Here is a 25,193-nt window from a genome sequence, read left to right on the forward strand (position 1 = left end):
ATGACCACACGACCGGGGTCGGTGGAATTTGCTTTCGGTACAGCATGGTGGGTAAGCTCAATTCAACATTGTCAGTAACTTCAAACATAGACAGATATCAGCATCACATGACTGGCACAACAGACAATATACACAGATTACCACAAGACAGAAATCACAGACAATATTTACAAGATTGACACAAGAGTTTTAAAGTGCAGGTACATCTGTCAGGGTTAGTGAGAAGTGTTCAGAGTCCTTATTGCAGTGGGGAAAAAACTGTTTTCAAAACGGGATGATTTGGTGGGCAGGGACCTATAGCGCCTCCTAGAGGGCATCAGTTGGAAAAGGTGGTGAGCAGGGTGAGAGGGGTCTGAGATTATTTTTTTTGCTCTTTTGATTGTGCGTTTGTGATATAGTGATTCAACTGATGGGAGGGAGGTGCCAATAATTTTGGATGATTTATTGACTATGCACTGCACTTCTCTATCCTTGTATCACTTTAATCACTTTGATAGCACTTTTATGATGTGTAATATGAATTTAAATCCTAATTTATGCCGGCCTGTGGTGAATATAGCCTACTGAGTTTATACCATCCACATTCCTGATTTCTGATCCAGGGTCAGTAAGGAAAAGGTTGTGTTTCCTGATTACCAGATTTTAGGAAGGAGGTTTTATCATAGTAGATTTTAGCAGTAATATTTTAGCGCCCTCTGCTGCACATGAATGCAATGTACACAGATTATGTTGCTTCTTTTACAGCGTATTTTTTTATTATTATTATTATTTATTTATTTTTATGAAGGTGTGAAAATAAAATGTGACTTGATGGTTTGGGTCAAATTTCATGACTGAAAATACACTGTCACAAAAATATCCTTTATGCGAAATGCTAACTGATATTACGTAACACGGGCTTTAAAAAACTGCTTCTTATTTTCCCGGGAGTTGTAGTTTCGTGCGCCTTAAGGCCAACTGTGTTTGTCACGGAAGACACTCCAAGTCCCATGATGCCTCGTTACTCGCCAAAGCTACTCACAGGTGCACGCCTACGCTAAGTAAAACCATCGACTGTAATCCTCACTATCCAGAGCAGAAGTCTCTGCGGGTATTTTTTGGCTAACCATAAGTTTGAATTTCTACTAAATACAACAGAATGGACAACTCTGGGAAAGAAAAGGAAGCGATTCAGCTCATGGCTGATGCTGACAAAAAAGTGAAGTCCTCTGGCTCTTTCTTAGGAGGGATGTTTGGAGGGTAAGACACTGACAACAGCACTGCACCAAAGAACAAACAGCTAGCTAGCGATAACTGTTAGCAAGCAGCTCATGACAGCTAGCAAACTTGGCACGCAGCCTGTTTCTATTTAAGCACACATTCAGCTACTTCTCGATGTTTTTAACTAGCAGGACATGTTATAAATCGGTGGCTAGATGTAAAACCACAGGGGAGAATACGTGACATTCAAAAGTCTCTGATTACCATTTAGCTGTTACCGTTATTACAATGTAAACAAGCCAGCAGGTCACGACTCCCTCCCACTGTCAATGTAGTCAGTGTTTGCTAGACAGCTACGCAGTCAACTGTAATCATAAGCCTATAGACTGTCTGCAAGATTTTGATTGCAATCACCTTCCAGGTATTTCACCCAATTTCTGCTATCATAGGCATCTTATACAACCGTAGATATATGGTTTTACTTTCTGTGAAGGTGATTTTTTGTTCACTTGCCTCTTGACCCCAGATTTTTGTTATCATTTTCCAGCATTCACATGCCAAGAAAGAAACACCCTCAAAGTGAACACTCTTGGCAAACGTTATAAGCCCAAAGGCAGTGGGGAATGTGTGTCCATGTATTGCATTAAACTCAGCAGTGTTCAGTTATGGGGTGATTAAACTAACGGTTTTCTTTCATTAGTGCAGACATTAACACCTCAGATAGTGACAGCAACACCTACACCGAGGTTTTTAAAGGGAATGTTAGGCAAACATGCAGGATACCAGATGTTGTTATGATGTTAAAATGCAGGCTGGAGATTTCATTTCACACGACATAGCTTATATTTAGCTGGATAGGCTTAGGTCAATCTTTCATTTTAGTAACACAACAGCTGCCTCTATGTAAAATATACATCAACAGTTGAACTAATAGCTGTAAATTACAAGATTGGTAGCATTTTTAGAAATAATTGTCCTGTTTTCCCATAAAAGTGAAGCATGTTTTTGATTTAGGACAACAGGGTGCTTTGTAAACCTAAACCATGCATTTCTTCTAACATTTGCATATATGACTGTGTAATAGACACAGAATAGGAGAGGTTTTGTTTGTGTGTGTGTGTGTGTGTGTGTGTGTGTGTGTGTGTGCGCAAGTACAAAAAGCTTGTAGCTTGTGGGCCTGCGTGACTCAGTTTTGTTCCCAGTCTCCGTCCTTTTTGACCCCAGTTGTTACGAGTCTTCAGTTGCTGTGCCTGATAACTCTTGAGGGGCTTTAGAATGACAAAGCTAGCTAAGCAATGATGTAATCGTCCATCATGATTGGACGGCCAGAGAATTATTACAAGTCCAGGCCCAGTGAGCTCCCAGGGGCCCACTTCATGTCACGGAGGGAGAGAGAGCTGTAATGCCTATAGCAGGTTTTATATAAGACCACCAATCTGAATAACACAGCTTCCTGAGAAATACAACAGCTTGGTGGTCTGTTCATCACCCTAAACCTCTTAATAAGATGCAGTTTAATTTGTGAGAACCATCATTACACTATGTCGGCCAGGCTGGTGATCTTTTTACCAGTTTGACCTTAGTGTTCCCTGGAAACTACATGAAAACTTGTACTACTGTCTATTAAATTCATGTACACCTGCTTTCTTTCTCCTGTCTTTGTCTAGAGGACCTCACAAAGTGGAAGAGGCGTGTGAGATGTACTGCAGAGCAGCCAACATGTTCAAGATGGCCAAGAACTGGAGCGGTGCGATAGGCAGTTTAATTCCATACCACTAAAGATATCTTACCTATAATTTGCCACACGCTTGAGAGATTGTAGGCTTATGTGCTGTTTCTTGGCACTGTGCTTCCCACTGTATAACTGCAAAGCACAGCACTTCTGAAGGTGCCGCAAGTAAAAAGGTGGAACGATTTGCATAGTGTTGAGTGTAAGCTAAATGCAAAGTATATGTGTGCATGTATGTTTCTGCCCTTCTTCTCACTTTCTTCTGTCTCCAGCTGCTGGAAATGCTTTCTGCAAGGCCGCTCGTCTCCACATGCAGCTCCAGAACAAGCATGACTGTGCCACCAGTTTCATCGACGCAGGAAACGCTTTCAAGAAGGCTGACCCAAACGGTGAGACTGGCTGTTGTACTATTAACTCATTGCATTTACTTCAAACAACCTCACACTGTTTTAGTGCCTGAATTTTTCATTCTCCTTGAACTCACACTTATATAGGTTAATGATGCATTTAGTGTATCAAGTTATTTATCGCAGATGTATTCTTCTCTAGATGTCACTCCTTGAAAAAATAGCTATGCATTATCAGAATCCTTATCTTTTAGTGTGTTTCATGAATATTGTTTCGGCTGCTGTCGTAAAGTTGGCCAGTCAGAGGATTCCCACAGCCAGCAGTGTGGAAATAAGGCTAATAAAGTGGGACAAGTCCTCTGCTGGGAAACAAGTTAATTCTCCAGAGATGAGTCATGGTAGATCAAGCATTTTCCTGGAGTACAGAATTGACTGCCGGCTGAATTCTCACAATGTTGTCAGTTTACCAGAGCTTCAGAAATCAGGACAGTCAACCACTGAGTCTCTAGCTACCAGGCTGCACTTTATTACGAGGCAAATCTTGCCTTTTACAATCCGTCTTATTTGTGTCGCTGTTGGCTAATGGAAGCAGTTGATGAATTACAATGTGCTGAACATATTGCCCTTGAATTGAATGGCATTTAGCTGATTTATGGTCCTCTTTGTCCTCTCTGCGGCTTCATTTAATATTCTCCTAAGTATAGTAGCCGCCAGTGGTCTGGGGGATGGTAGCTGGCTGGGTATTATCTGGCTTTGTTTGCCATGCTGTGTGCATGGGTGGCTTTGACATACAGGACCACATCAGCAGCAAAAATTTACATTTCATATCCCCCACACCCAGATGATTCTCAGCAAGCCAGAAGGAAAAAAAGAGGTGGTGGTTTTAGCCCTAGATCACAGGGTCTTGCATGTGCTGGTGTTGTATGTATTTATCCTCTACTATCTAACATCTGTCTAAAGGCAAGATATAATAAAACTTTATTTGCTTTTACTTTTCATCCCCATTTCACCCCATTGAATAAACACCCCATGTAGATTGATACTGTATGCTGTGCTGTTGAAGGGTCTGTCTGATTTTAACAAAGCTAACAAATGTTGTGTCTAACCACTCCCTCCTCTTCCCTTTATGCTGCCAATAGAGGCAATCAAGTGTTTAAATGCAGCCATCGATATATACACAGACATGGTAAGATGCACATAGACAGAAAGCTTCCATCTGTACAGTAAATCTAGTCATATCCACTCTTACCTTTGTGCTCACTGTCTGATGTGAACTTTTCTTGAATTGTGCACAGCATGTTACTCTGTAAGTGGCAAGATAATTTGTCTTGTGATTGTCATTTCTGGAGACGTAGTAGCATGTAGCATTGTATTGTGCTAACTGTCAAATATTTACTTGTAGTAAATGATAGTTAAATGAGAGAATATAATATAATTTCTCTTGTGACTGCAGTGGAGAGCCAACCCAAGTGATTTTATGTCTGCATGTGATGCTTAGAAAGTTGCTAATATTGAGTATATCTACAGCAGTGAAGTATCTATTAGTGCAGTGTGATTTTTTTTTTTAACCATGTTCTTTTACCAAGGAATCTAAGATGCATATTGTCGCAGCAGGCAAATCAGAGACACTAATGAGGAGGTTGGCTTTCTCCTCATCGGAGCACCCCCTTTTTTAATCGATCACTCCCGGGTCTTCTTGTTGAGCCCCCCACCAAAACATTATTCAAAAAGCACAAATCTTGAGAAAAATACAGTTAGGTGCATGGATACCTCGATCAAATCCCTCCTTGTTAGTCAGTGCTTCAAGCGTGGTTTAATTTGAAAGGCTAATACATTCTAGGTGTGAAGCCACAAGCTGCTGCTGCTGGTGCTCTCCTCTCTCTGCACTGAGAATATAATGTAGCACTGCTATTGACTGGAGAGAGGCTCCTCTGGGTGGATCCAGTTAGTAATGATTTCCTCTCCTCCTCCTCCAGGGAAGATTCACCATCGCAGCCAAACACCACATCAGCATTGCAGAGATCTATGAGTCTGAACTGGTGGATATCGAAAAGGTATGTGTGTACGCGTACATGTACATTTAATAGTTACATAGTGCTATCAGTAATTATTAATATTCCCATTATTGGGTATGTTAATTTCGAGGATCACTTTAGATTACAGCATTCGTTGTTTTTCTTTTTTCTAAAGGCTATTGCACATTATGAACAAGCAGCAGACTACTACAAAGGAGAAGAATCAAACAGGTACTGTTTCATCCCAGGGTAAAATACTGTAGGTTATCAGCCTCTGAGAATTTCTCCAGTACTAAAGTCTGATAGAGCCATGTGTAAATGGGAGAAATCAAAGGGAAAGAGAAAAATCCGTTATTTCTAAATCACTTTTGCTTATTGACCCCCAAACTAAAGGTGTAAGACTATATTTTTCAATAAAAGTAAGGCATTGGATTGGTACTCTTATTGGCTGATGCTTAAAATTGAGTACTTACAATCAGTATCAGCAGTGAGGGAGTAGTATCATTTCACGCCTTGTATTGATCACTCATAAGACTATATTAGGTGTGGGAATCTTCAGGGTCCTTACAATTCGATTCAGTTTCCATTCTTAAGGCTAAGATTCCCGATGCATCACAATTTTCAGTTCAGTGCATTGTGATTTTCATTATTCTTGACTGCATAATAAACAAAACTCACAAAGCATAAAACTTTTGGTTGTACATAATTGAACAGTTTCAACAACTAAATGGGCCAGCAGTCGTAACACAGTGGGCAGCTGCCTTTATAAAAGTTTACATTTTTGTTGAAGAAAGGTGGATCATTGGTATGCCAAACCTACAGATGGCTCCTACTGATTCAGAAAAGGTCCTGTTCATATTCTGCAAGACCATTTGCCAGATTGTTGTATGGACTTTGGCGAAGTTCGTAGCAGTCCTTCATGTGACAGCTCACATACTGTGTGACTCTTAAAAGTTCCTTCTTTGGTGGAATCTCACGAAAAAATGAATTGTGTGTACACATTTTACTGCCATGAGCTATCAAGACAGAGTTAAGCAGCTAACATGAATGACGAATGTAAACAACGCTCAGATCTCCATTTTCTTTTCTTTTCTTTTTTTGCGCATCGATGCAGAATCACAAAAAAGCAAACGCAATTCTCACATGAATCGATTTCACCCACTCCTACTATATATGTAGTTTATGTTTGTGTATTCTGTATGCGTTGTGTTCCTTCGTCTTATGCACTTTTTCCTCTTAGCTCTGCCAACAAGTGTCTGCTGAAGGTGGGGGCTTACAGCGCTCAGTTGGAGCAGTACCAGAAGGCCATTGAGATCTATGAGCAGGTGTGTTTGTGTAATTGCTGCACTTGTGTTGTTGTCCTTGCTGAATTGGTACTGACTTGGTGGCACTGACATTTTTAACACACTTCATATGAATTGGATTTGTCTAGGTTGGAGCCAACACCATGGACAACCCGTTGCTGAAATACAGCGCCAAAGAATACTTCTTCAAAGCCTCCCTCTGCCATTTCATTGTCGATGAGCTGAACGCTAAGGCAAGTTTATACCTCTGTGGCTCAGTCTCAGGAGTTGTGCGGTTGAATGTTAACACTCTGTGTCTCCACAGATTGCTGTTGAAAAGTATGAGGAGATGTTCCCGGCTTTTTCAGACTCTCGAGAATGCAAGCTGTTGAAGGTAGCTAGAACTTGGAGGAATTTGATAAAAGTCTTACTTTTTTTCCCCCACAATCCATTCTGTTTCTGTGACTAACCTACATTTTTTGTTTGACAGAAACTTCTGGAGGCTCATGAGGAACAGAACAGCGAAGCTTTCACAGACGCAGTAAGTCATGTATACCCTAAGGAAGTCCTCAAGTTTCAAACTAGGCCTAGTTCAGATGTTTCATAACGACATCCTCCATTGGCATTGATCTGAGTACACTTGTTCTATCTAAAATTTTAAGTAAACTCATTCTTATTGGTGAGCACAGAAACCCCACTGCTTAGCCTCTTATAGTTTATGTGAATCCCTTGTTATGAAAACAATTCCAAAATCCAAATTTATGGATTGTGCCCTCCAGGACTTTCTGTGTGCTTGGAGCTGTTACAGCCTGATGCAGTGCGTCAATGCAATACTGATTTGTAAACACATACACCTGAGCCCCTAAAAAGGCTTTTCCACGTTCACCTAAAGTCAAAGAGGGCAGAGTACGAACAATGGGATTCATGTTCCAGAGGTTGGCAAATATATATATCAAAATGAAGACATGAAAAAACAAAATACTGGTGGCAAGAATTGCACCTCCACAAACATTTATTTTGTCATTTCCAAATACATCAGAAAATACAGCAAAACATCAAAATAGTGATATGTTGTATGTAATATGCCACGTTAAAACAGAGTGGGCAAAGCTGTAGTGTAACTGTGACTGACTGCACAAGCTCATCTGTCCGTCTGCAGGTGAAGGAGTTTGACTCGATCTCCCGTCTGGACCAGTGGCACACCACCCTCCTGCTGCGCATCAAAAAGACCATCCAGGGTGATGAAGGGGATCTGAAGTGAGCAGAGCCATAGGGTGGAAATGCAGCATGGAGGGGCGAATCCATCACGGCATGCTATCCCACACACACACACCCACCCACCCACCCACCCACCCACCCTGTCACTCACCTCGCCACATATTGTTTTTCGTGCACTACCCAGCCTAGGTTCGCCATCACACAGTATGTCCAAATTGTAACTGCTGCAATCCGTGGAGCGTCTCGAGAGGAGTGTCTGCTGTTGATTCTGAATGTTTTACTGCTCACTACTAGTCTGTCGGGGTTCTGCCCTTGCTTTCCTTGTAAGCATAACTGAACCTAGTTAGGATGCAAACCCTCTTGCCCTCACCTCTGTTTAGAGGATAGCTGCATTTCCCTTTTATGCTGAAATCTGACCCGAGGGATTTCTGAGTGGTGAAGCGTATTGAATCTGATGTTAGTATTGAGAACAAGCACTGCATGATTTGTACAGTTATCATTTGTTAGTCAAATGCAACTTGTTTTTTATGTAGTTTTCATTATATATTTAAAACAAATTAAGTTTTTAGTTTGCTGTACATATGATTGTTTTATTCCAAGTTCAATCCATAGTGTGTATGGGTTTCAAGAATGTATTATCTTAATTTGTATTTGTTGGGGTTCCCACAGTAGGAGAATCAAATTTCAATGTCACAGTGGTTCTTATAACTCAAGTCATTCCAGCCACAATGAAAATGAATTTGTTTCCATTTTATAGTCACAAACGGGAGGAGACTCTTCTTAAAGGGCAATGATAAGCATCAAGTGTAGACTGTTAAAAAACATACATACCTAATTATCACCCACTGATGCTTTTTTTTTCTATACATAGTATTATGATTTTATTATTCTTTAATATTTGAGAGGATTTACCAATGTAATGTTATTTTGAATGTTTGAATCTGTAAGCTGCGGTTTATAGTTTGTCTGTGAAAAATGTGTTTTTGAATGAAGAGCACCGACAAGGCAACCCTTACTCCTTATTTCCAAGGCAGTAATCTTGAGGAAATGTGCATCATCAGTCACTCATCTTGTGCGGTGTTGTGTCGTGAACTTATCATTGAAGGTTTACTAGTGCAGTGTACCTTCCAAATGGCCAGTTGCTAAGCATGTCATTGTGTATAGTTTAGTGTTGTGTTTCATTCACTAGTGTGAGCCAGACCAAAGTTTTTACTAAAGGGTCAGTCACCCTACATATCAAGCTTCTTCCAGAAGGAACAACAGTGGACCTTTGATTTGATCTGTATGCTTGTGCGAATGGACAATAATAAAGATATTATAACCCAGCTGACGCTTCTACTGTGCTGCTGTTGACCTCACCTTTCAAACAGTGACATCATCATATATAATGAATCGTCATTTGCTTTAATTCATTATTTTAGTGTAGGCTACATGATCCAAAATTTCCATGATATGCATGCCTCCTGCTTAATTGCACTTAGTAATTAGATTAAGGTTTTGAGATTGTAAACTTTGTAATCTAAAAATGTGACTACAGCTCAACAGATTCTTGGACTTGCAATGAATACAATGAGATACTCATCACATACGAGGCTGATTCACAATGAAGCATTTGTTTTTTGCCCGTGATACTGTCAAAACATCACAGTCAAAATAAACATTCAGACATTTTTTGTGTCAAACAAGTACAATCAGCCACCACCAGGTACAAGACAAAATAACTTGACAAGGAGTAGTGAAATGGGTTTTAAACCCCCTACACCCAAATACAATTATTTACATTCAAATGAATCCTCTACACAGTGTCTTCAGCTGAGGCTCCTTCAGCCTCATCAATACTTATTTCCCCTGCTGTCCTTTGCTATCCATCACTTGAGACAGCAGCTGTCTGTTCTGTGCTACAATCCTTCTCAACAACAATTTTCTGAATATCAGGTTCCAAAATGTCCGTCTCTGGAGCAACCTCAGTCTCAGAAGCCAACGTGGTTTCAGTGACAGGAACAGTGAGGGAGATGGGTACAGAGAGAGAGGAGGAGGCTGCGGAGGACATGGGGATAGAGTGAGCCATGGAGACGGGCAGGGAGAAGGGGACGGAAATGGCCGAGCCATCTATGGAAATGACGCTGGCTCCTGTGCTGTCGGTGGTGACGATGGGCTGGATCTGGGTCCCCGGCGGCACCTCGGTGTGGATGACGGTGATCCCGCCCAGAGCGCCGTGACTGACCAGGGCAATGGTGCCGTGACCGGTCCAGTCGGCTGACAGACTGACTGGCTCAGCTGGCACCACTATGGCCTCAGCCTGGGCCTTCACACCAGCAGCAGCAGCACCTCCAGCTTTGCTCTGTTTCTCCCCTGCTCCTGCTTTTTCTGCTTTCCCCTTGGCAGGAGCTTTGGGTTTCTTCCCCTCCACATTTCCCTCCAGCACCACCAGGTAGTTCTTCCAGGGGGCATCTGTGTCATGAGTCTGGGGATTATAAAAGCTGATGTTATTTTTGCAATAATAAACAAGGGACAATAAAGAATGGAGAACACATCCTTTTTGTTTGAAAAAAAAAACTGGGTTGGAGCAAACTACAGTTGAGCCTCATTCATGTAAACCTCAGACTGCTGAAATTACTGGTTTATCAAAGAGGCATAATGAACAAAAGATGCACTGCGATAAAAATATATCCCAATAAATAGCACTTCAATCACAAACTAGATTACACAAAGCATAATGAACCATTATGATTAAAAAACACTCCATTCCTGAGGGGCTCGAATTAGCTTTTGAACTGTATATGCATATGCATATACTTGCATGTACTTTCGTGCTGTCAACAGTAGATTTATCACTGTTGTACACATAATAACACCCTTTCTGGCGGTATTACTATAGTGAGGTCTGCCTCGCTCACCATAATGTGCCTACGGAAGGTAGACTTGTCTGTGAAGGTGCGGTTACAGAGACCACACATGTAGGGTTTCTCTCCTGTGTGAATGCGCTGGTGCCTCTGGAGGGCATTGAGCTGGGTGAACTGCTTCTCACAGTCTTTACAGCTGTACGGACGCTCACCTAACAATCACCAGAGAGGGAGCACACATACACACACATAAAATTAAGAATCTCATCAGTACCGGAGTGCAAATATTTTCAAGGGGAGAACAGTGAGGAAGATAAGAGCACTGAAAGCACATTTTTCAGCTTTGTTTTGGCTCTCCTGTAAAGTTTGCTGAAACCTACTGACGCCCCTCTGGCTCCAGGCCTTCAATATATGTAAATGCTTCCTGCCCTGTTTTAAAGCAATTACCCGTGTGTGTTTTTAGATGCTGCTGGAGGGAAGTTTTCTGAGCGAAGCCTCGGCCGCACTGTTCGCACTTGTACGGCTTGGAGCCGGTGTGGATGATTGAGTGGTGTCTCAGGTATTCTTTGGTCGCAAAGCTTTTCCCGCAGGCGTTGCATATAAAAGGCTTCTCTCCTGGCAAGACAAAACACAGCAAAAGAACAATGTGATCACTTTTAGTCTGGTATGTGTAGATAGCTTTGTCTTCATTAGCACTCATTGATAAATTCTTGGTCGAAAAAGGCTTAGTTTACATAAGGCTCCCGAATCATGTCAGTACGACCGACTACTGAATCACGACATCTTCTTCTCTTCGTTTTCTCAAAGTAAGTACACAATGTTGCACAATGTTAAATTGAGGCAAAGGAAATTAAAAAAAAAACATCTTAAACTGAATTTTACGTAAATGCATAGAAAATGTACTAGCACTTGATAGTCTTGAAATAGTTCTAAATGTGGAGGATTGTTGACAGACAGCATTTGTATTACCAGGGGAAGTCTGGTGATTTTTTACCTCAAAACCACAGGAAATTTGTCCTGTCCAGAACAAACATGTCAGTGATTCTCTGACTACCTCAGTAAAACTTCCATCTTAAATTAACTTGCTTTATTTAGAGCTAACTCTGATGTCCTCGGGTAATTTTAATCCCGTCCGGATCGACATCTGGTATTTCACGCAATTACCGACTTGCGCATCTGGCATCTGGATTACTGTACAAAGGCTGTATAACCAGCGGCGGGTTAGAGCAGCATCACTCTTTAGATGAGATGAAACTTTATTGATCCTCCTGGGGAAAATAGGTCAGTTGCAGCGTCAAAAGTAAAAGGATTCAGCAGGGAAAAAAGAATAGAAGCACACAAATAAAATACACATTAAAATAAGCAATAACAGGAAGAGATGAGAAAAGTGCCAAGAAAAATAGAGAAAATAGTGGAGGAGTGCAGGAGCTGCTGCATCTGGCATTACAATGATATGGAACAACTTGAAGAGAGTTTTGTCAGTTTTGCTGTAGTGTGGGTGACGTGTGACACATTCACACTGCTATGTCCCTGGATTACCACGGTTCCCCCAGTAAATTATTTTTTACTTTATTACCAACCTCCTCTGATAATACTACTGGAGAGAGGTATAGTTCTAAATATTTCAAATGTAAGCTGTTAAATAAATACTTTTAATAGTTATAAGGTCTTTAAATCTGATGGTTTTGACTGTTTTCTACTGTTAAAGTGAAGAAGAAAAATAAATCCATAGTAAATTTCACATTTAAATGTTATTTATTTCAGTTGGGAAAAATAATGGGAAAAAATTACGTAGTCAAAAAAATGAGGCTATTACATTACATAATGAGCTTTAACCCAACATCGGTATCAAAAAAATTACCAGTACAGAAATTTTCAAGTGATATCCATCCTTAATACACTGTGACCCAAACCTCAAAAATATGAATATTATTCCTAAGAAATGAGTGTGGTATATTCCATATAGCTGTGTAGACCCTCAGCGACACAACTGGTCTCTTCTTTGAATATTACATTTATATATTACATCCTTGATTGACAAAATGATAATACTTTACTTTATAATACTGAACCGATCCTCTACATTTTAGACAAATTGAATGATGAAAGTCAGGTGGTGATTTTTTTTTTTCTTCCAAAAGTGGATATGTAGCATTTTGGCAATTACACTTTCCATTGCAGTTTTTTATTATTACTAATCATACTTACCTGTGTGAGATCTCTTATGATAGGACAGCATGTACCTGTGAGTGAACCTGGCATCACACTGGTCACAAGCAAACAGCTTCTCTCCTGTGTGAGTCCTAAATATTGGAAAAAACAGAAAACAGTGAAGGGGAATGGAACTGAATTTCAGACCCTCATCTATATGCCATGAGTATGTATAAGTGAACATTCACCTGTCATAGCCACAAATAAGGGAGCAGTGTTTGTCCTCCGTAATCTGTCACCCACTGTACACTTCTACTGAGAATCAACTCAATAATATTAATCTAAGTAGACAAATAAAAAAAAGGCAGACTGTTACATTACCAAAAATGATTTTCTGGGTATATGTGCACATTTTGTAGTCTAGAATTGGTGGCTTTGCTATAAAATAAAACTTGTGGAGGGAGGAAAAGCTCAAATTAACATTCACACTCAGAAATGTCTCCTATTCATTACCAATGCAGCACCTTCAGGCTGTTGATGACATCACAGATTCAAGCCTTGGCTCTCTGGTTTCTGGCTCTGGGAAAAAATGATTTCTGTTCACAACTGATGATTGGACTGACATGGATCATAGGTGGTCCATCACCAGCTGCAAGCGCAAGTAGCATGCTTCAGCTTTAAGACTAATCCACCAAGGCTTGCACCCTTAAGCACCCCTGGAGCATTTTTTAATTGGAGCATTTCCTTGAGCATTTTTTTTTTCCAAGGATATATTTATTGGCATTTTAGTTTAAAATGACAAAACGAAGCAACATAATACAAGTGAAGAAAGGAAAAATGTGTGGAAAAAAAGAAAGCATTTAAATGATAAAACAATAATAATTCTCTAATCTGATGTGCAATTCTAGGATGGGATACCTTCTCCCTTGCCAGCAATGCATACATCTTCCAGCAATGATATAGCAGCCATTCTGAATGGCCAAATCTCTTGGCGTTAAGTCTTTACAGCATCTTTCAAAGGATCTTATACACATTACAATAATTAAGGGCAGTTGGTGTTGTGAAGTGTTACTGAATTGGCTGCAATCTTGATTTACATGGCCTCACCTACAAATAACTATTATGATTTGGTCATTTTGATATAGCACATGCTCTTCCCTGCACAATCTTTTAGTGAATCTGGGCCTAAGTGTCTTGGTCAAGGAGGGGAGAGTGTTGCTCGTTCCCTCACTTCTCCCAAACGTCTTGGCTACTGTTGCCCCAGTTTTAGTTTCATTTGATCAGAGTTTAGTTTTATCATCAGAGTACAGTATAGCTCAGTACCTGTGGTGTTTCTTGAGGGCAGAGTTCTGGGTAAACTTGGCCCCACAGTCGGTGCACTCAAAGGGCTTGATACCCGTGTGTGTTCTCTCATGCAGCAACAGGGCAGCTTTGGAGCTGAGTGTCTTTCCACAGTCCGGACACACATGTCGCATTCTGCCACCTTCATGTACCTGGGCAGCAGCAGGGATGTGATTATGGGACGATGCCCAACTCAGGAAATAACGAGAAACATACTTTTTTACAAAGAACGATTTGGGGTTAAATATTTAGGAAAGGATAGGATAGGAAGTTCATAACAGTTTTGTCAGATGGTATGTCAAATCTTTGATGCTCAATATCCAGAACTGCACACAGGAAAGGGGTCCAAAAATGCAAGATACATCGCCAATAGCTGGATTTTTCCTTTAATCCTCACCTGCCGTTGGTGGTGGACAACATCCTTCTTGCGTTTGAAGGTCTTGTTGCAGACTTGGCAGGCGAAGAGCCTCTCATCGTTGTGGACGTGCTTCTCGTGGATCTTCAGGTTGTCATGGTTAGCAAAGGTCTGCTGGCAGGTGTCACAGCAATAAGTGACTTCTGCTTTCACTTCATGGTACGTACTGGTGGAGAGAGCAGTGACAGGTTGCAGAATTAACAGAAGCCAAACACATTTATGATCATGGAACATACCCCTTATAGATACAACTATTTAGCAATTACTAGCAATTTTTGACCATCTAAATCCTGGGCATATTGACACATATATTCTTGAAGAGTTTGAGTTGTAGATGGCGAATAAGGCTTTGAGAAACTTCTTAACCCATCATAATTCAAAACACATGTCTATTTTGCACCAGTGTTTACAAACATTACAAATGTAAGCACATGTTTAACGATCTCAAATTAGACAATACATTTCAGGATGAAAAAAAACAACATTCAGTTCCAGTTAGGGAACATAATTCATATATTCATCAATCAAACGGAACACATGGAACAGGATTATGTCCCACCTGATGTGCTTCAAGTAGCTTCTCTCATAGTGGAAGGTGCGCTGGCACTTCCCACACTGGAACTGGGCCTTGGATGTTCTTTTTAATGTCCTCTGGGACTCCCCCTCCTTCTTCTCCTCCTCCAGAGACAAGTACAAGGGGTCGTTAGGGTCGTCGCTCGGCACGTCCTCCTCCTCCTCCTCCTCCTCCTCCTCCCCCTCATCATCAGAGGCTGGCATTTCCAACAAAATCTCTTCTCCCTTCTCAGCCTGTCTCTCTGGCCAAGTCTTAGGTTGAGCTCCATTCTGACTCTCCTCTGTCTCTTCATTGGTGTTTGCGTGGAATTTACCACCTGTCAGCCTAACGCTCAGCCGTCTGCCTCCTCCCTCTTCAGGCTTGGCTTCTTCTTTATCCATGGCTGAGTCTTTTGCCTTCAACCTTTTTGAGCGGTCTTCTTCTCTCTCTGAGCTCTTTGGAGAGCGCAGCCGCTTCAGAAATACTCTTTTAGGCTGTTTCTTCCCTCTGGTCCTTGGTGCTGTCTCTGCACCATCCAAGTCAGCCATTTCTGCATCTTGTGATAATGAAGATGTAACCTTTGTAGGTTCTTGTGAGTCTCCAGCACACAAGGCCTCACCACAAACCTCTGAAAGATCCTTGCAGTCCAGAAGTAGCGCCGCTTCTCGGATGTCATCAATCTTGTCTCTGGTGACTTCCACTTTACCGGTGTACACAAATTCCAAAAACTTGGAGAAATCGGTGGTGTGCATATTTGAGAGTAATAATTTATCAGGAGCAGCATCCTGGGACAGGAGAATACTCTTGAAGTAGCCACTGGATGCTGCGAGCATCACCTGGTGAGCCTGAAACTCCTCCACGTCTCCCTGGTAGTCTACCTGCACCGTAACGTCACTCAGCTGACCTCGCAGCCGCAGCTGATGCAGAGAACCCAGGATGTTTTCATGGTGGGTCTTAGAGGCGAGCTGCACCACTCTGTCACCCATGATTCATTGGTGCTGCTGAGAAAAACAACAATATGTATGGGAGGCCTGGTTTAGCCATCATGTGCATGTGTCTATTACACTTTCTCTGTCTTATGTGCGCGCGCACACACACAAACACACACACACACACACACACAAACAAACACACACAAGGCTAACTAACTGCCTTGCTCAACGGCACAAGAGGCAGCTAATGTTCTAATGTTTTAATGTTTGGAAACTGTTCTCACCTAAATTAGGTGCACCTGCAAAACCACAAATGAGGGCAATATAGAGACATGGTAAACAAATCACCAGGAGCATCTACATCCACTGACTTTGATGCTGATCCATATGATGCGATTTTTGGTGCTAACGTTAGCTTCAGACACAACAGCTAGCAAGCTAGGTTAGCTAACACTGTTAGCCCACAATAAACAATACGCTATTCTGTGAAACTTAAACAACCACGACCAACTTTTACTCTTACCGTAAGCTCGGTAAAACTGCAGCCCTTCACAAAACACGGTCTAGAGCTGAAAGTATTTCCTGTAGAAATTGCTCCCGAAAACGAGATTCGTCTCTTTCTGTAACGACATCCGGTTCCGTGGTGGCTGATTTGAGATCAGTACTTCATTTATAGCGGTCCCATTTACAAGCCTTGTATCACTAATAAAAACGCCCCTGGATCAGTTTATGGACTAAACCCGCATAACCCACACATAAGAGATAAACTACAGAGCCTGTTATTGTCACAAAATAACCTCGACAGGGTGAACCCATAGGGTGAACCAAGAACCAAGGTACTGATCTTACTGAAGGTGCTGGTTCTGCAATAACCGTCTCTCTGTATCGAGCATCCATGCAATATGAGGCTACACCGTTGTAGAACTGTAACCATAGCAACGTAAACAAATCCGGAAGACTAGACTACTGCCGTTCAACCAGCAATCAAAAGTCTCAAGCTCCCCGGATAAATTAAAAGTAGCATTATAAACATCGGTTTTTGCAGTTATCAGGGAGTAACATCTTTTTGGCACAAGTTGTCGCTAGTTAATTTAATTAGAAATCAACAAAATCAACCGGACTTCTAGCCTGGAAATGAGCTCAGTTCGCAAACACGCAGACATTTTTCATTGCAGATCTGCTGCCATGCTCCATTCGCCTTTTTTTTTTTTATGCAAGTATAGGCTATCTTCTGTCTGAGGAACATGTGCTAATTTGTCAAAACAAAATTCAATCAATTCAGCCAATCAATAAAATCGTTATTCGTTGCGCTACTTACGGGGGAAAGTAATGACATTACTGATTCTTACACAACATTGATCTCTCTAAAATCCAATGTATAATGTGTTCAGTGTACATTACTTTCTCGTGTCCACGTGGCACCACCGCACAGAGGACAAAACATGATAAAAGCTTGATTGTTTTGCAACTTGGCCTATAGGCTATCCTCAGCATCCAAATTACATTTACTGTATGTTGCTTACTCTGTAAACACCAAATATGATGGAAACTGAGTCAATTTACAGATGTGATTAGTTAGCATCAAAATCCTAATTCCATTACCTGCATTTTCTTGTCAAATGCGGCCCATCTGAAATGGGTTCACTTCTGCCAAGACACCACCAGCCTACTAATTTAAGTAGCCTAAGTGAATTTCACTAATCTAATTTAATTTAACAACATTTCCCAAATTCAAGGGTTATTAAACTTTAAACTTTTTCAGTAGTAAGTAGTAGTCTTGTTCTGAGTGCCAGCCTCATTAAATGTTCAAGTATTCTAGCCAATAGTTAAGAAACAGCCTTATAGTTGTATGGGAATGGTTTCAAAAAAATATGCCAAAATGCTGAAGGATTTAAGCTACTCCATTCAGATGCAGGCCAACATAAATCATCAACACAGTTTCAGTACGTATGCTGTCATTCCAGAGGTGTATGGAAAGCTACTTGAGGATTCACTGGGGTGCTGTTCTGCAGCTGCCAAGGGTTTTTTTTTTCTTCCAGAGGAAATCCATATACCTTACATTTGTCTTAATGAATTCTGCAAGCTAGCAATCTGCTCTGTTCCGGTGACTCATGCTGCTCTCTGGACCAGAGGCTGTGCAGTTTTCAGCTCTGACCTGGAACACTGTGTTCACCTGTCTCCTACTACAGTACCCCTCTGCCCAACACACACACACACACACACACACACACACACAGAGAGATAAAACAGAGCAACTTGTGAATGAAAGTGGAAATTTTCATTCACTATTGTGAGCCAGACCAAAGTTCAGTCACCCTACATATCAAGCTTCTTCCAGAAGGAACAACAGTGGACCTTTGATTTGATCTGTATGCTTGTGCGAATGGACAATAATAAAGATATTATAACCCAGCTGATGCTTCTACTGTGCTGCTGTTGACCTCACCTCTCAAACAGTGACATTATCATACATAATGAATCGCCATTTGCTCCATTTATTTTTATTGTATATGATCTAACAGTTGTGTGACATGCATGCCGGATTCCATATATTACAAAATACTTATTATATGAAGCTAATACTAATTACATTAAGCTTTCGAGATTGTACACCTGGCGGCTTAAAAAATGTGCCGAAAGCTCAACAGATTCTTGGGACTTTCAATGAATACAATGATGTTGCAAGAGAGTGATAAATACTAATCAAGGTTGATTCACAATGAAGTATTTGATTTTTGCCAGAATGACAAAACATCACACAGTCAAAAGACACATTCAGGCATTATTAGCGTCAAACAACTACACTCAGAGCCACCACCAGGTACAAGACACAAAATAACTTGACAAGAAGAAGTGAAATGGGTTTTAAATCCCCTACACAAATGAATCCTCTACACAGTGTCTTCAGCTGAAGCTCCCTCAGCCTCCTCAATACTTGTGTCTTCTGCTGTTATTTGCTGTCCATCACTTGAGACAGCAGCTGTCTGTTCTGTGCCACAATGCTTCTCAAGGACAATCACTGTCTGAATATCAGGCTCCAAAATGTCCGTCTCAGGAGCAACCTCAGTCTCTGAAACTGGAGCCAAAATGGTCTGTGAAACAGCAGCTTCCAGGACAGATGACGTTGACACAGTGGCCGTCTCTGAAACTGAGGCCAACGTGGCTTCGGAGACGGGAACAGTGAGGGAGATGGGTACAGAGAGAGAGGAGGAGGCTGCGGAGGACATGGGGATAGAGTGAGCCATGGAGACGGGCAGGGAGAAGGGGACGGAAATGGCCGAACCATCTATGGAAATGACGCTGGCTCCTGTGCTGTCGGTGGTGACGATGGGCTGGATCTGGGTCCCCGGCGGCACCTCGGTGTGGATGACGGTGATCCCGCCCAGAGCGCCGTGACTGACCAGGGCAATGGTGCCGTGACCGGTCCAGTCGGCTGACAGACTGACTGGCTCAGCTGGCACCACTATGGCCTCAGCCTGGGCCTTCACACCAGCAGCAGCAGCACCTCCAGCTTTGCTCTGTTTCTCCCCTGCTCCTGCTTTTTCTGCTTTCCCCTTGGCAGGAGCTTTGGGTTTCTTCCCCTCCACATTTCCCTCCAGCACCACCAGGTAGTTCTTCCAGGGGGCATCTGTGTCATGAGTCTGGGGATTATAAAAGCTGATGTTATTTTTGCAATAATAAACAAGGGACAATAAAGAATGGAGAACACATCCTTTTGAATTATATTCCATAACTGCAACAAGTTTGAAAAACTTGGGTTGCTTAGGCAAACTACAGTCGAGCCTCATTTATGCAAACCTCAGACTGCTGAAATTACTGGTTTATCAAAGAGGCACTGCGGTAAAAATATATACTAATAAGTAGCACTTCAACCATAAACTATACTACACAAAGCATAATGAACCATTCCGATTAAATCAAAAAGTTGTTTATGTGAATGTGTTCAGGCAGCCTCCCAATGAATCAAATGTATGGATGCTGAATTTGTCTTATGTAACATGTAGTTTCACCCAAGCAGTCTGATGGGTCAAAGAATATTCAACAATATGGTAATGCTGATACTTCCCACAAACTGTGGTTAGCCGTGCTTCACTCGTTCCTGTTACTGCAACCAGTGAGCTAGTTTGCCATCTTTCTTGTTTTCTCCTGTGTTTTATTCCCATGTACTCTATGTACAGTATATAACTCTGAACAAAATTTGACAAATGGTACACAAGCATTGGTAACCAATTTATATAAACCCCTAATACCCTTAAGGATGTTCTTTACTTTAATTGTGGCTACTTTGGCACTGCTGACAGTACGAGTTTTACCAATGTTGTACCAATAATCACAGTTAAAATCACCCTCTCTGGTAGTATTGCTATAGTAAGGTCTGCCTCGCTCACCATAGTGTGCCTGCGGACGGTGGATTTGTCTGTGAAGGTGCGGTTACAGAGACCACACATGTAGGGTTTCTCTCCTGTGTGAATGCGCTGGTGCCTCTGGAGGGCATTGAGCTGGGTGAACTGCTTCTCACAGTCTTTACAGCTGTACGGACGCTCACCTAACAATCACCGGAGAGGGAACACACATACACACACATATATTAAAGCAAGAATGGCACATTAGTACTAGAGTTCAAACACTTTCAAGGGGAGAACAGTGAGGAAGATAAGAGCACTGAGGATAAGACCACAACTCATTTCTCAGCTGAAAACCTGCTTATGCCTCAGTGCAAATAAGAACATATACGTTGATGCTTCCTGCCCTATACAGGCGGAAGTTTTACACCAATTACCTGTGTGTATTTTTAAATGCTGATGGAGGGAATTTCTCTGAGCGAAGCCTCGGCCACACTGTTCACATTTGTATGGCTTGGAGCCAGTGTGGATGTTGGAGTGGTGTCTCAGGTATTCTTTGGATGCAAAGCTTTTCCCACAGGCCTCGCACATAAAAGGCTTTTCACCTAGCAAGATAAAACAAGTTGATAATGTTTAGTTTGGTATGTGTAGATAGCCTTATCTTCATCTGCACTCATTGATCAATTCTCAGTCAATAAGGCCCACTTCAAACAAGTCTCTTCAGGAGTGGTTAGAAATTAACATGGGCTCGGGGCAAAAATGCCTTTTAAATTTCAGAAAATACCCATAAAAAAAAAAATAAAAAAAAAGGTGGCAATTAATGAATTAAGTAATTAATATTAGGTGAACTGGTCTCTTCTTTGAAACTGTCTTGAAAAAAGGTTAATACTTTGCACAAAATGACACTTTTACGACCAGATCCTCTATATTTTAGACAAGGTGAATGCTAAACTCAGGTGGTGATTTTTTTTTTTTTTTCAAAATGGACAAGTAGCATTCTGGAAATTAACATTTCCAAAACAGTTATACAGTAAACAGTTATTACTAACATACTGACCTGTGTGGGATCTCTTATGATAGGCCAGCATGTGTTTCTGAGTGAACCTGGCATCACATTGGTCACAAGCAAATGGCTTCTCTCCTGTGTGGGTCCTAAATATTGAGAAACAAACAACAGTGAAGGGGAATGGAACTGGATTTCAGCTCTCATCTATGTTATAAATATGTTATCAGTATGAAAAAGTGAACATCCACTACTGGCATAGCCAGAAATAAGAGAGTTCATAATTAATGGCTTTGCTATACCATAAAACTCATGAGGCTCTAATTAACATTCAGACTCCTCCAAATGGTCTCCCATTCATTACCAATGCAGCACCTTCAGGCTGCTGATGACGTCATGGTTTCTAGCCTTGGCTCCCTGGTTTTTGGCTATGGCAAAGAATTGTTTATGTTCACAAATGAATGGACCATAGGGATAATTTGAGTGGCATTCCCCTTTGAACCAGTATATTGTGTGACATATACTGTACATGGAATGCTGCTATGTTGCGTGATTAGATTATTTACAAACTTTATTTATCCAGGGAAAGTCCACTGAATATACATGCCATTTTGCAGCAATGCCCTGCCTGGGTTGCCCAGTGAAACCAGTCCTCTCATGCTGAACACCCCACTGGAGCAGTTGGACGCTACATGTCTTGGTCAAGGATGGAAGAGCATTACTCATTCACTTCAACCCAGCCACATTTCCCAGCCGATCTTGAGATTAAAACCTGCGACCTTTCAGTCACAAGCCCACTTTAACCTCTAGACAACTGCAGCCCCACTTTAAGTTTCATTTGATTGGTCATCATCACAGAGTATACAGTATAACTCAGTACCTGCGGTGCATCTTGAGGGCAGAGTTCTGGGTAAACTTGGCCCCACAGTCGGTGCACTCAAAGGGCTTGGCGCCCGTGTGTGTTCTCTCATGCAGCAACAGAGCAGTTTTGGAGCTGAGTGTCTTTCCACAGTCCGGACACACATGTCGCATTCTGCTACGTTCATGTACCTGGGCAGCAGCAGGGATGTGATTATGAAAGAATGCCCAAATCAGGAAATAATGAGAAACATGCAGGATAACAAGAATCTTCATTAAAGATTAACACATACGCATTGTGTCCACAATGCAGGATTTAATTATAAACGAGAAATAGAATCACATCAGTGAAGTAGATATAGTGTGAAAATACCGCAATTGTGTGTATAACATTTAACATTGGTATGTGTAATATTCACATACCAATTATGATGGCAATAATTTATTTATGTATGTGTATGTTTTTAGATACAGGAGGTGCGTGGGAAGAAATTAGTCATTTCATTAATGCTCACCTGCCGTTGATGGCGAATAACATCCTTCTTGCGTTTGAAGGTCTTGTTGCAGACTTGGCAGGTGAAGAGCCTCTCATCGTTGTGGACGTGCTTCTCGTGGATCTTCAGGTTGCCACGGTTAGCAAAGGTCTGCTGGCAGGTCTCACAGCGATAGATGACTTCTGCTTTTACTCCATGGTACGTACTGGCCAAGAGAGCAGTCACAGGTTGCAGCATTAACAGAAGCCAAAAGCTAAAATGTGAACATAACTTTAACAGTGCATACCGTAATTCCCCTAAGCACTCCTATGCCAAGAAGTGTTACACCTGTACAAATTAACAAATTAATACACAAACAAAGGCGCACACAGAGCCCAGCTCTTACAGAGGTGCTCCTCCCAAGCACCTAATAAATCACTGTATCATAAAGCCACTGGAAGGGTGACTGTATTTCAACATGGTGCCATGATGCAATCCTGGATTGGAAAATCAATCAAATGCAACACATGGAACAGGATTATGTCCCACCTGATGTGCTTCAAGTAGCTTCTCTCATAGTGGAAGGTCCGCTGGCATTTCTCACACTGGAACTGGGCCTTGGATGTTTTTTTTAATGTCCTCTGGGACTCCCCCTCCTTCTTCTCCTCCTCCAGAGACAAGTATAAAGGGTCGTCAGGGTCATCATTCGGCACGTCCTCCTCCTCCTCCTCCTCCCCATCATCAACATCAGAGGCTGGCATTTCCAACGAAAACTCTTCTCCCTTCTCAGCCTGTCTCTCTGGCCGAGTCTTAGGTTGAGCTCCATCCTGACTCTCCTCTGTCTCTTCATTGGTTTCCTGGTTAGCATTGTTCAAAGCCTCACTGGACGACTTCTTTCTTTTACTATTTAAACCCCTCCGAGGGACTTTACGACCTGTCAGCCTAACGCTCAGCCGTCTGCCTCCTCCCTCTTCAGGCTTGGCTTCTTCATCCATGGCTGAGTCTTTTGCCTTCAACCTTTTTGAGCGGTCTTCTTCTCTCTCTGAGCTCTTTGGAGAGTGCAGCCGCTTCAGAAATACTCTTTTAGGCTGTTTCTTCCCTCTGGTCCTTGGTGCTGTCTCTGCACCATCCAAGTCAGCCATTTCTGCATCTTGTGATAATGAAGATGTAACCTTTGTAGGTTCTTGTGAGTCTCCAGCACGCAATGCCTCACCACAAACCTCTGAAAGATCCTTGCAATCCAAAAATAGCGCCGCTTCTCGGATGTCATCAATCTTGTCTCTGGCAACCTCCACTTTACCGGTGTACACAAATTCCAAAAACTTGGAGAAATCGGTGGTGTGCATATTTGAGAGTAATAATTTATCAGGAGCAGCATCCTGGGACAGGAGAATACTCTTGAAGTAGCCACTGGATGCTGCGAGCATCACCTGGTGAGCCTGAAACTCCTCCACGTCTCCCTGGTAGTCTACCTGCACCGTAACGTCACTCAGCTGACCTCGCAGCCGCAGCTGATGCAGAGAACCCAGGATGTTTTCATGGTGGGTCTTAGAGGCGAGCTGCACCACTCTGTCACCCATGATTCATTGGTGCTGCTGAGAAAAAAACAACAAAGGGGAGGATGACTTGTAAAGCAGCAGCTATTTGTGTTTAACTAAATTTGTATGAGTGTCATGTGCATGTGTCTGTATATCTAATTTTGTCTCTCGCTCTCTCTCACACACACAAACCCACACACACTCACTGAGGTGTTCATATTAGGTAAATACTGGATACTTACCGTTAGCAAACTGCCTTGCTTAAAGGCACAAAATGCAGCTAATGTTTTAATTGGCAACTTCCTTAAAACAACTAGCCTCACCTAAATTAGGTGTACTTTATAAACCAAAAATCATAGCTTTATAGAGACCAATTACCAGGACCATAGACTAAATTTGATCCATTTGGTTTCATTTTGGTGTACATAATATTAACTGCCAGGGTTTGGGAAGCTAACGTTAGCCTGTTAGACACAATAACCAGCAAGCTAGGTTAGCTAGCTTTAAATGTCAACCGAAAACAAACAGGAGGCTATTTGGTGATGCAACTTTAATCGACAACACAGTGCATGAATGGACGTATGGCAGTTTGCTACACATCAACACGAACGAGTTTTCTTACCGTAAGGTCGGTAAAATGGCAGCCCTTCACAAATACACTCGGAAGGTATTTCCTGTAGAAATTGCTCACGAAAACGAGACTCGTCTTTTTCTTTACCGACATCCGGTTCCGCGGTGGCTGATTTGAGATCAGTCCTTCGTTTTTGCGGTCGCCTTTACAAGCCTTGTATCGCCGATAAGAACCCGCCTCGGATCAGTTCATAGACTAAAAGCGCGTAACGCCTGGAAAATCGGCGCCCACGTATTTTGTGTTTTACAAATTCTGGAGGATTTTCAGAGATTCACATGAATCTCTACCAGAGCTGGGGTAGTTAATCAAAAAGTAGAATT

General features: G+C 41.8%; 3 protein-coding genes across 6 annotated transcripts; 1 reads left to right on the forward strand and 2 right to left on the reverse strand.

The window, feature by feature from the left end:
- The first annotated feature begins 1,073 nt into the window (after positions 1 to 1,073).
- Positions 1,074 to 8,849, forward strand: napbb (N-ethylmaleimide-sensitive factor attachment protein, beta b). 3 transcript variants are annotated; one of them, XM_071923335.2, is made up of 11 exons: positions 1,074 to 1,239; positions 2,868 to 2,947; positions 3,202 to 3,318; positions 4,416 to 4,462; positions 5,253 to 5,330; positions 5,467 to 5,522; positions 6,532 to 6,616; positions 6,724 to 6,828; positions 6,900 to 6,968; positions 7,065 to 7,115; positions 7,734 to 8,849. In XM_071923335.2, the coding sequence occupies exons 1-11, from the start codon at positions 1,139 to 1,141 to the stop codon at positions 7,833 to 7,835; spliced, it is 891 nt and encodes a 296-aa protein (XP_071779436.1). In that variant the 5' UTR covers positions 1,074 to 1,138; the 3' UTR covers positions 7,836 to 8,849. The 3 variants fall into 3 exon arrangements, with proteins under 3 accessions (XP_071779436.1, XP_071779439.1, XP_078145882.1); XM_071923338.2 differs by lacking the exon at positions 4,416 to 4,462 and having other exon boundaries at positions 1,210 to 1,239; XM_078289756.1 differs by lacking the exons at positions 1,074 to 1,239; positions 2,868 to 2,947; positions 4,416 to 4,462 and having other exon boundaries at positions 3,191 to 3,318.
- Positions 8,850 to 8,989: 140 nt separating this feature from the next.
- On the reverse strand, positions 8,990 to 16,609 carry LOC144542734 (GDNF-inducible zinc finger protein 1-like). 2 transcript variants are annotated; one of them, XM_078289754.1, is made up of 8 exons: positions 16,551 to 16,609; positions 15,102 to 16,096; positions 14,525 to 14,708; positions 14,110 to 14,279; positions 12,844 to 12,938; positions 11,083 to 11,250; positions 10,690 to 10,847; positions 8,990 to 10,256 (listed from the first exon to the last, which is right to left on the reverse strand). In XM_078289754.1, exons 2-8 carry the CDS (start codon positions 16,079 to 16,081, stop codon positions 9,654 to 9,656), a joined length of 2,358 nt encoding a protein of 785 aa, XP_078145880.1. In that variant the 5' UTR covers positions 16,082 to 16,096; positions 16,551 to 16,609; the 3' UTR covers positions 8,990 to 9,653. The 2 variants fall into 2 exon arrangements, with proteins under 2 accessions (XP_078145880.1, XP_078145881.1); XM_078289755.1 differs by having other exon boundaries at positions 15,102 to 16,093; positions 16,551 to 16,572.
- A 1,922-nt stretch (positions 16,610 to 18,531) lies between these two features.
- LOC139930223 (uncharacterized) lies at positions 18,532 to 24,915 on the reverse strand. Its single transcript, XM_071923333.2, has 8 exons — positions 24,865 to 24,915; positions 23,254 to 24,299; positions 22,747 to 22,930; positions 22,254 to 22,423; positions 21,428 to 21,522; positions 20,808 to 20,975; positions 20,416 to 20,573; positions 18,532 to 19,668 (listed from the first exon to the last, which is right to left on the reverse strand). The coding sequence occupies exons 2-8, from the start codon at positions 24,282 to 24,284 to the stop codon at positions 18,919 to 18,921; spliced, it is 2,556 nt and encodes an 851-aa protein (XP_071779434.2). The 5' UTR covers positions 24,285 to 24,299; positions 24,865 to 24,915; the 3' UTR covers positions 18,532 to 18,918.
- Positions 24,916 to 25,193: the final 278 nt, after the last annotated feature.

The sequence above is a fragment of the Centroberyx gerrardi genome, chromosome 18 (assembly GCF_048128805.1).
Source record: "Centroberyx gerrardi isolate f3 chromosome 18, fCenGer3.hap1.cur.20231027, whole genome shotgun sequence".
NCBI classification, from domain to species: Eukaryota; Metazoa; Chordata; class Actinopteri; order Beryciformes; family Berycidae; genus Centroberyx; species Centroberyx gerrardi.

What these genes read in the sequence shown, in the direction of transcription:
- napbb (XM_071923335.2), top strand. Translation starts at nt 1,139, where the DNA reads ATGGACAACTCTGGGAAAGAAAAGGAAGCGATTCAGCTCATGGCTGAT. An exon ending in CAAGAAGGCTGACCCAAACG is followed by an intron (nt 3,319 to 4,415) that starts GTGAGACTGGCT and finishes TGCTGCCAATAG; the next exon opens with AGGCAATCAAGTGTTTAAAT. An exon ending in GCGAAGCTTTCACAGACGCA is followed by an intron (nt 7,116 to 7,733) that starts GTAAGTCATGTA and finishes GTCCGTCTGCAG; the next exon opens with GTGAAGGAGTTTGACTCGAT.
- LOC144542734 (XM_078289754.1), bottom strand. Translation starts at nt 16,081, where the DNA reads ATGGGTGACAGAGTGGTGCAGCTCGCCTCTAAGACCCACCATGAAAAC. An exon ending in TTGTCCACCACCAACGGCAG is followed by an intron (nt 14,280 to 14,524) that starts GTGAGGATTAAA and finishes GCTGCTGCCCAG; the next exon opens with GTACATGAAGGTGGCAGAAT. An exon ending in CCTTCCGTAGGCACATTATG is followed by an intron (nt 10,257 to 10,689) that starts GTGAGCGAGGCA and finishes TATAATCCCCAG; the next exon opens with ACTCATGACACAGATGCCCC.
- LOC139930223 (XM_071923333.2), bottom strand. Translation starts at nt 24,284, where the DNA reads ATGGGTGACAGAGTGGTGCAGCTCGCCTCTAAGACCCACCATGAAAAC. An exon ending in TTATTCGCCATCAACGGCAG is followed by an intron (nt 22,424 to 22,746) that starts GTGAGCATTAAT and finishes GCTGCTGCCCAG; the next exon opens with GTACATGAACGTAGCAGAAT. An exon ending in GCATTTAAAAATACACACAG is followed by an intron (nt 20,574 to 20,807) that starts GTAATTGGTGTA and finishes GGTGATTGTTAG; the next exon opens with GTGAGCGTCCGTACAGCTGT.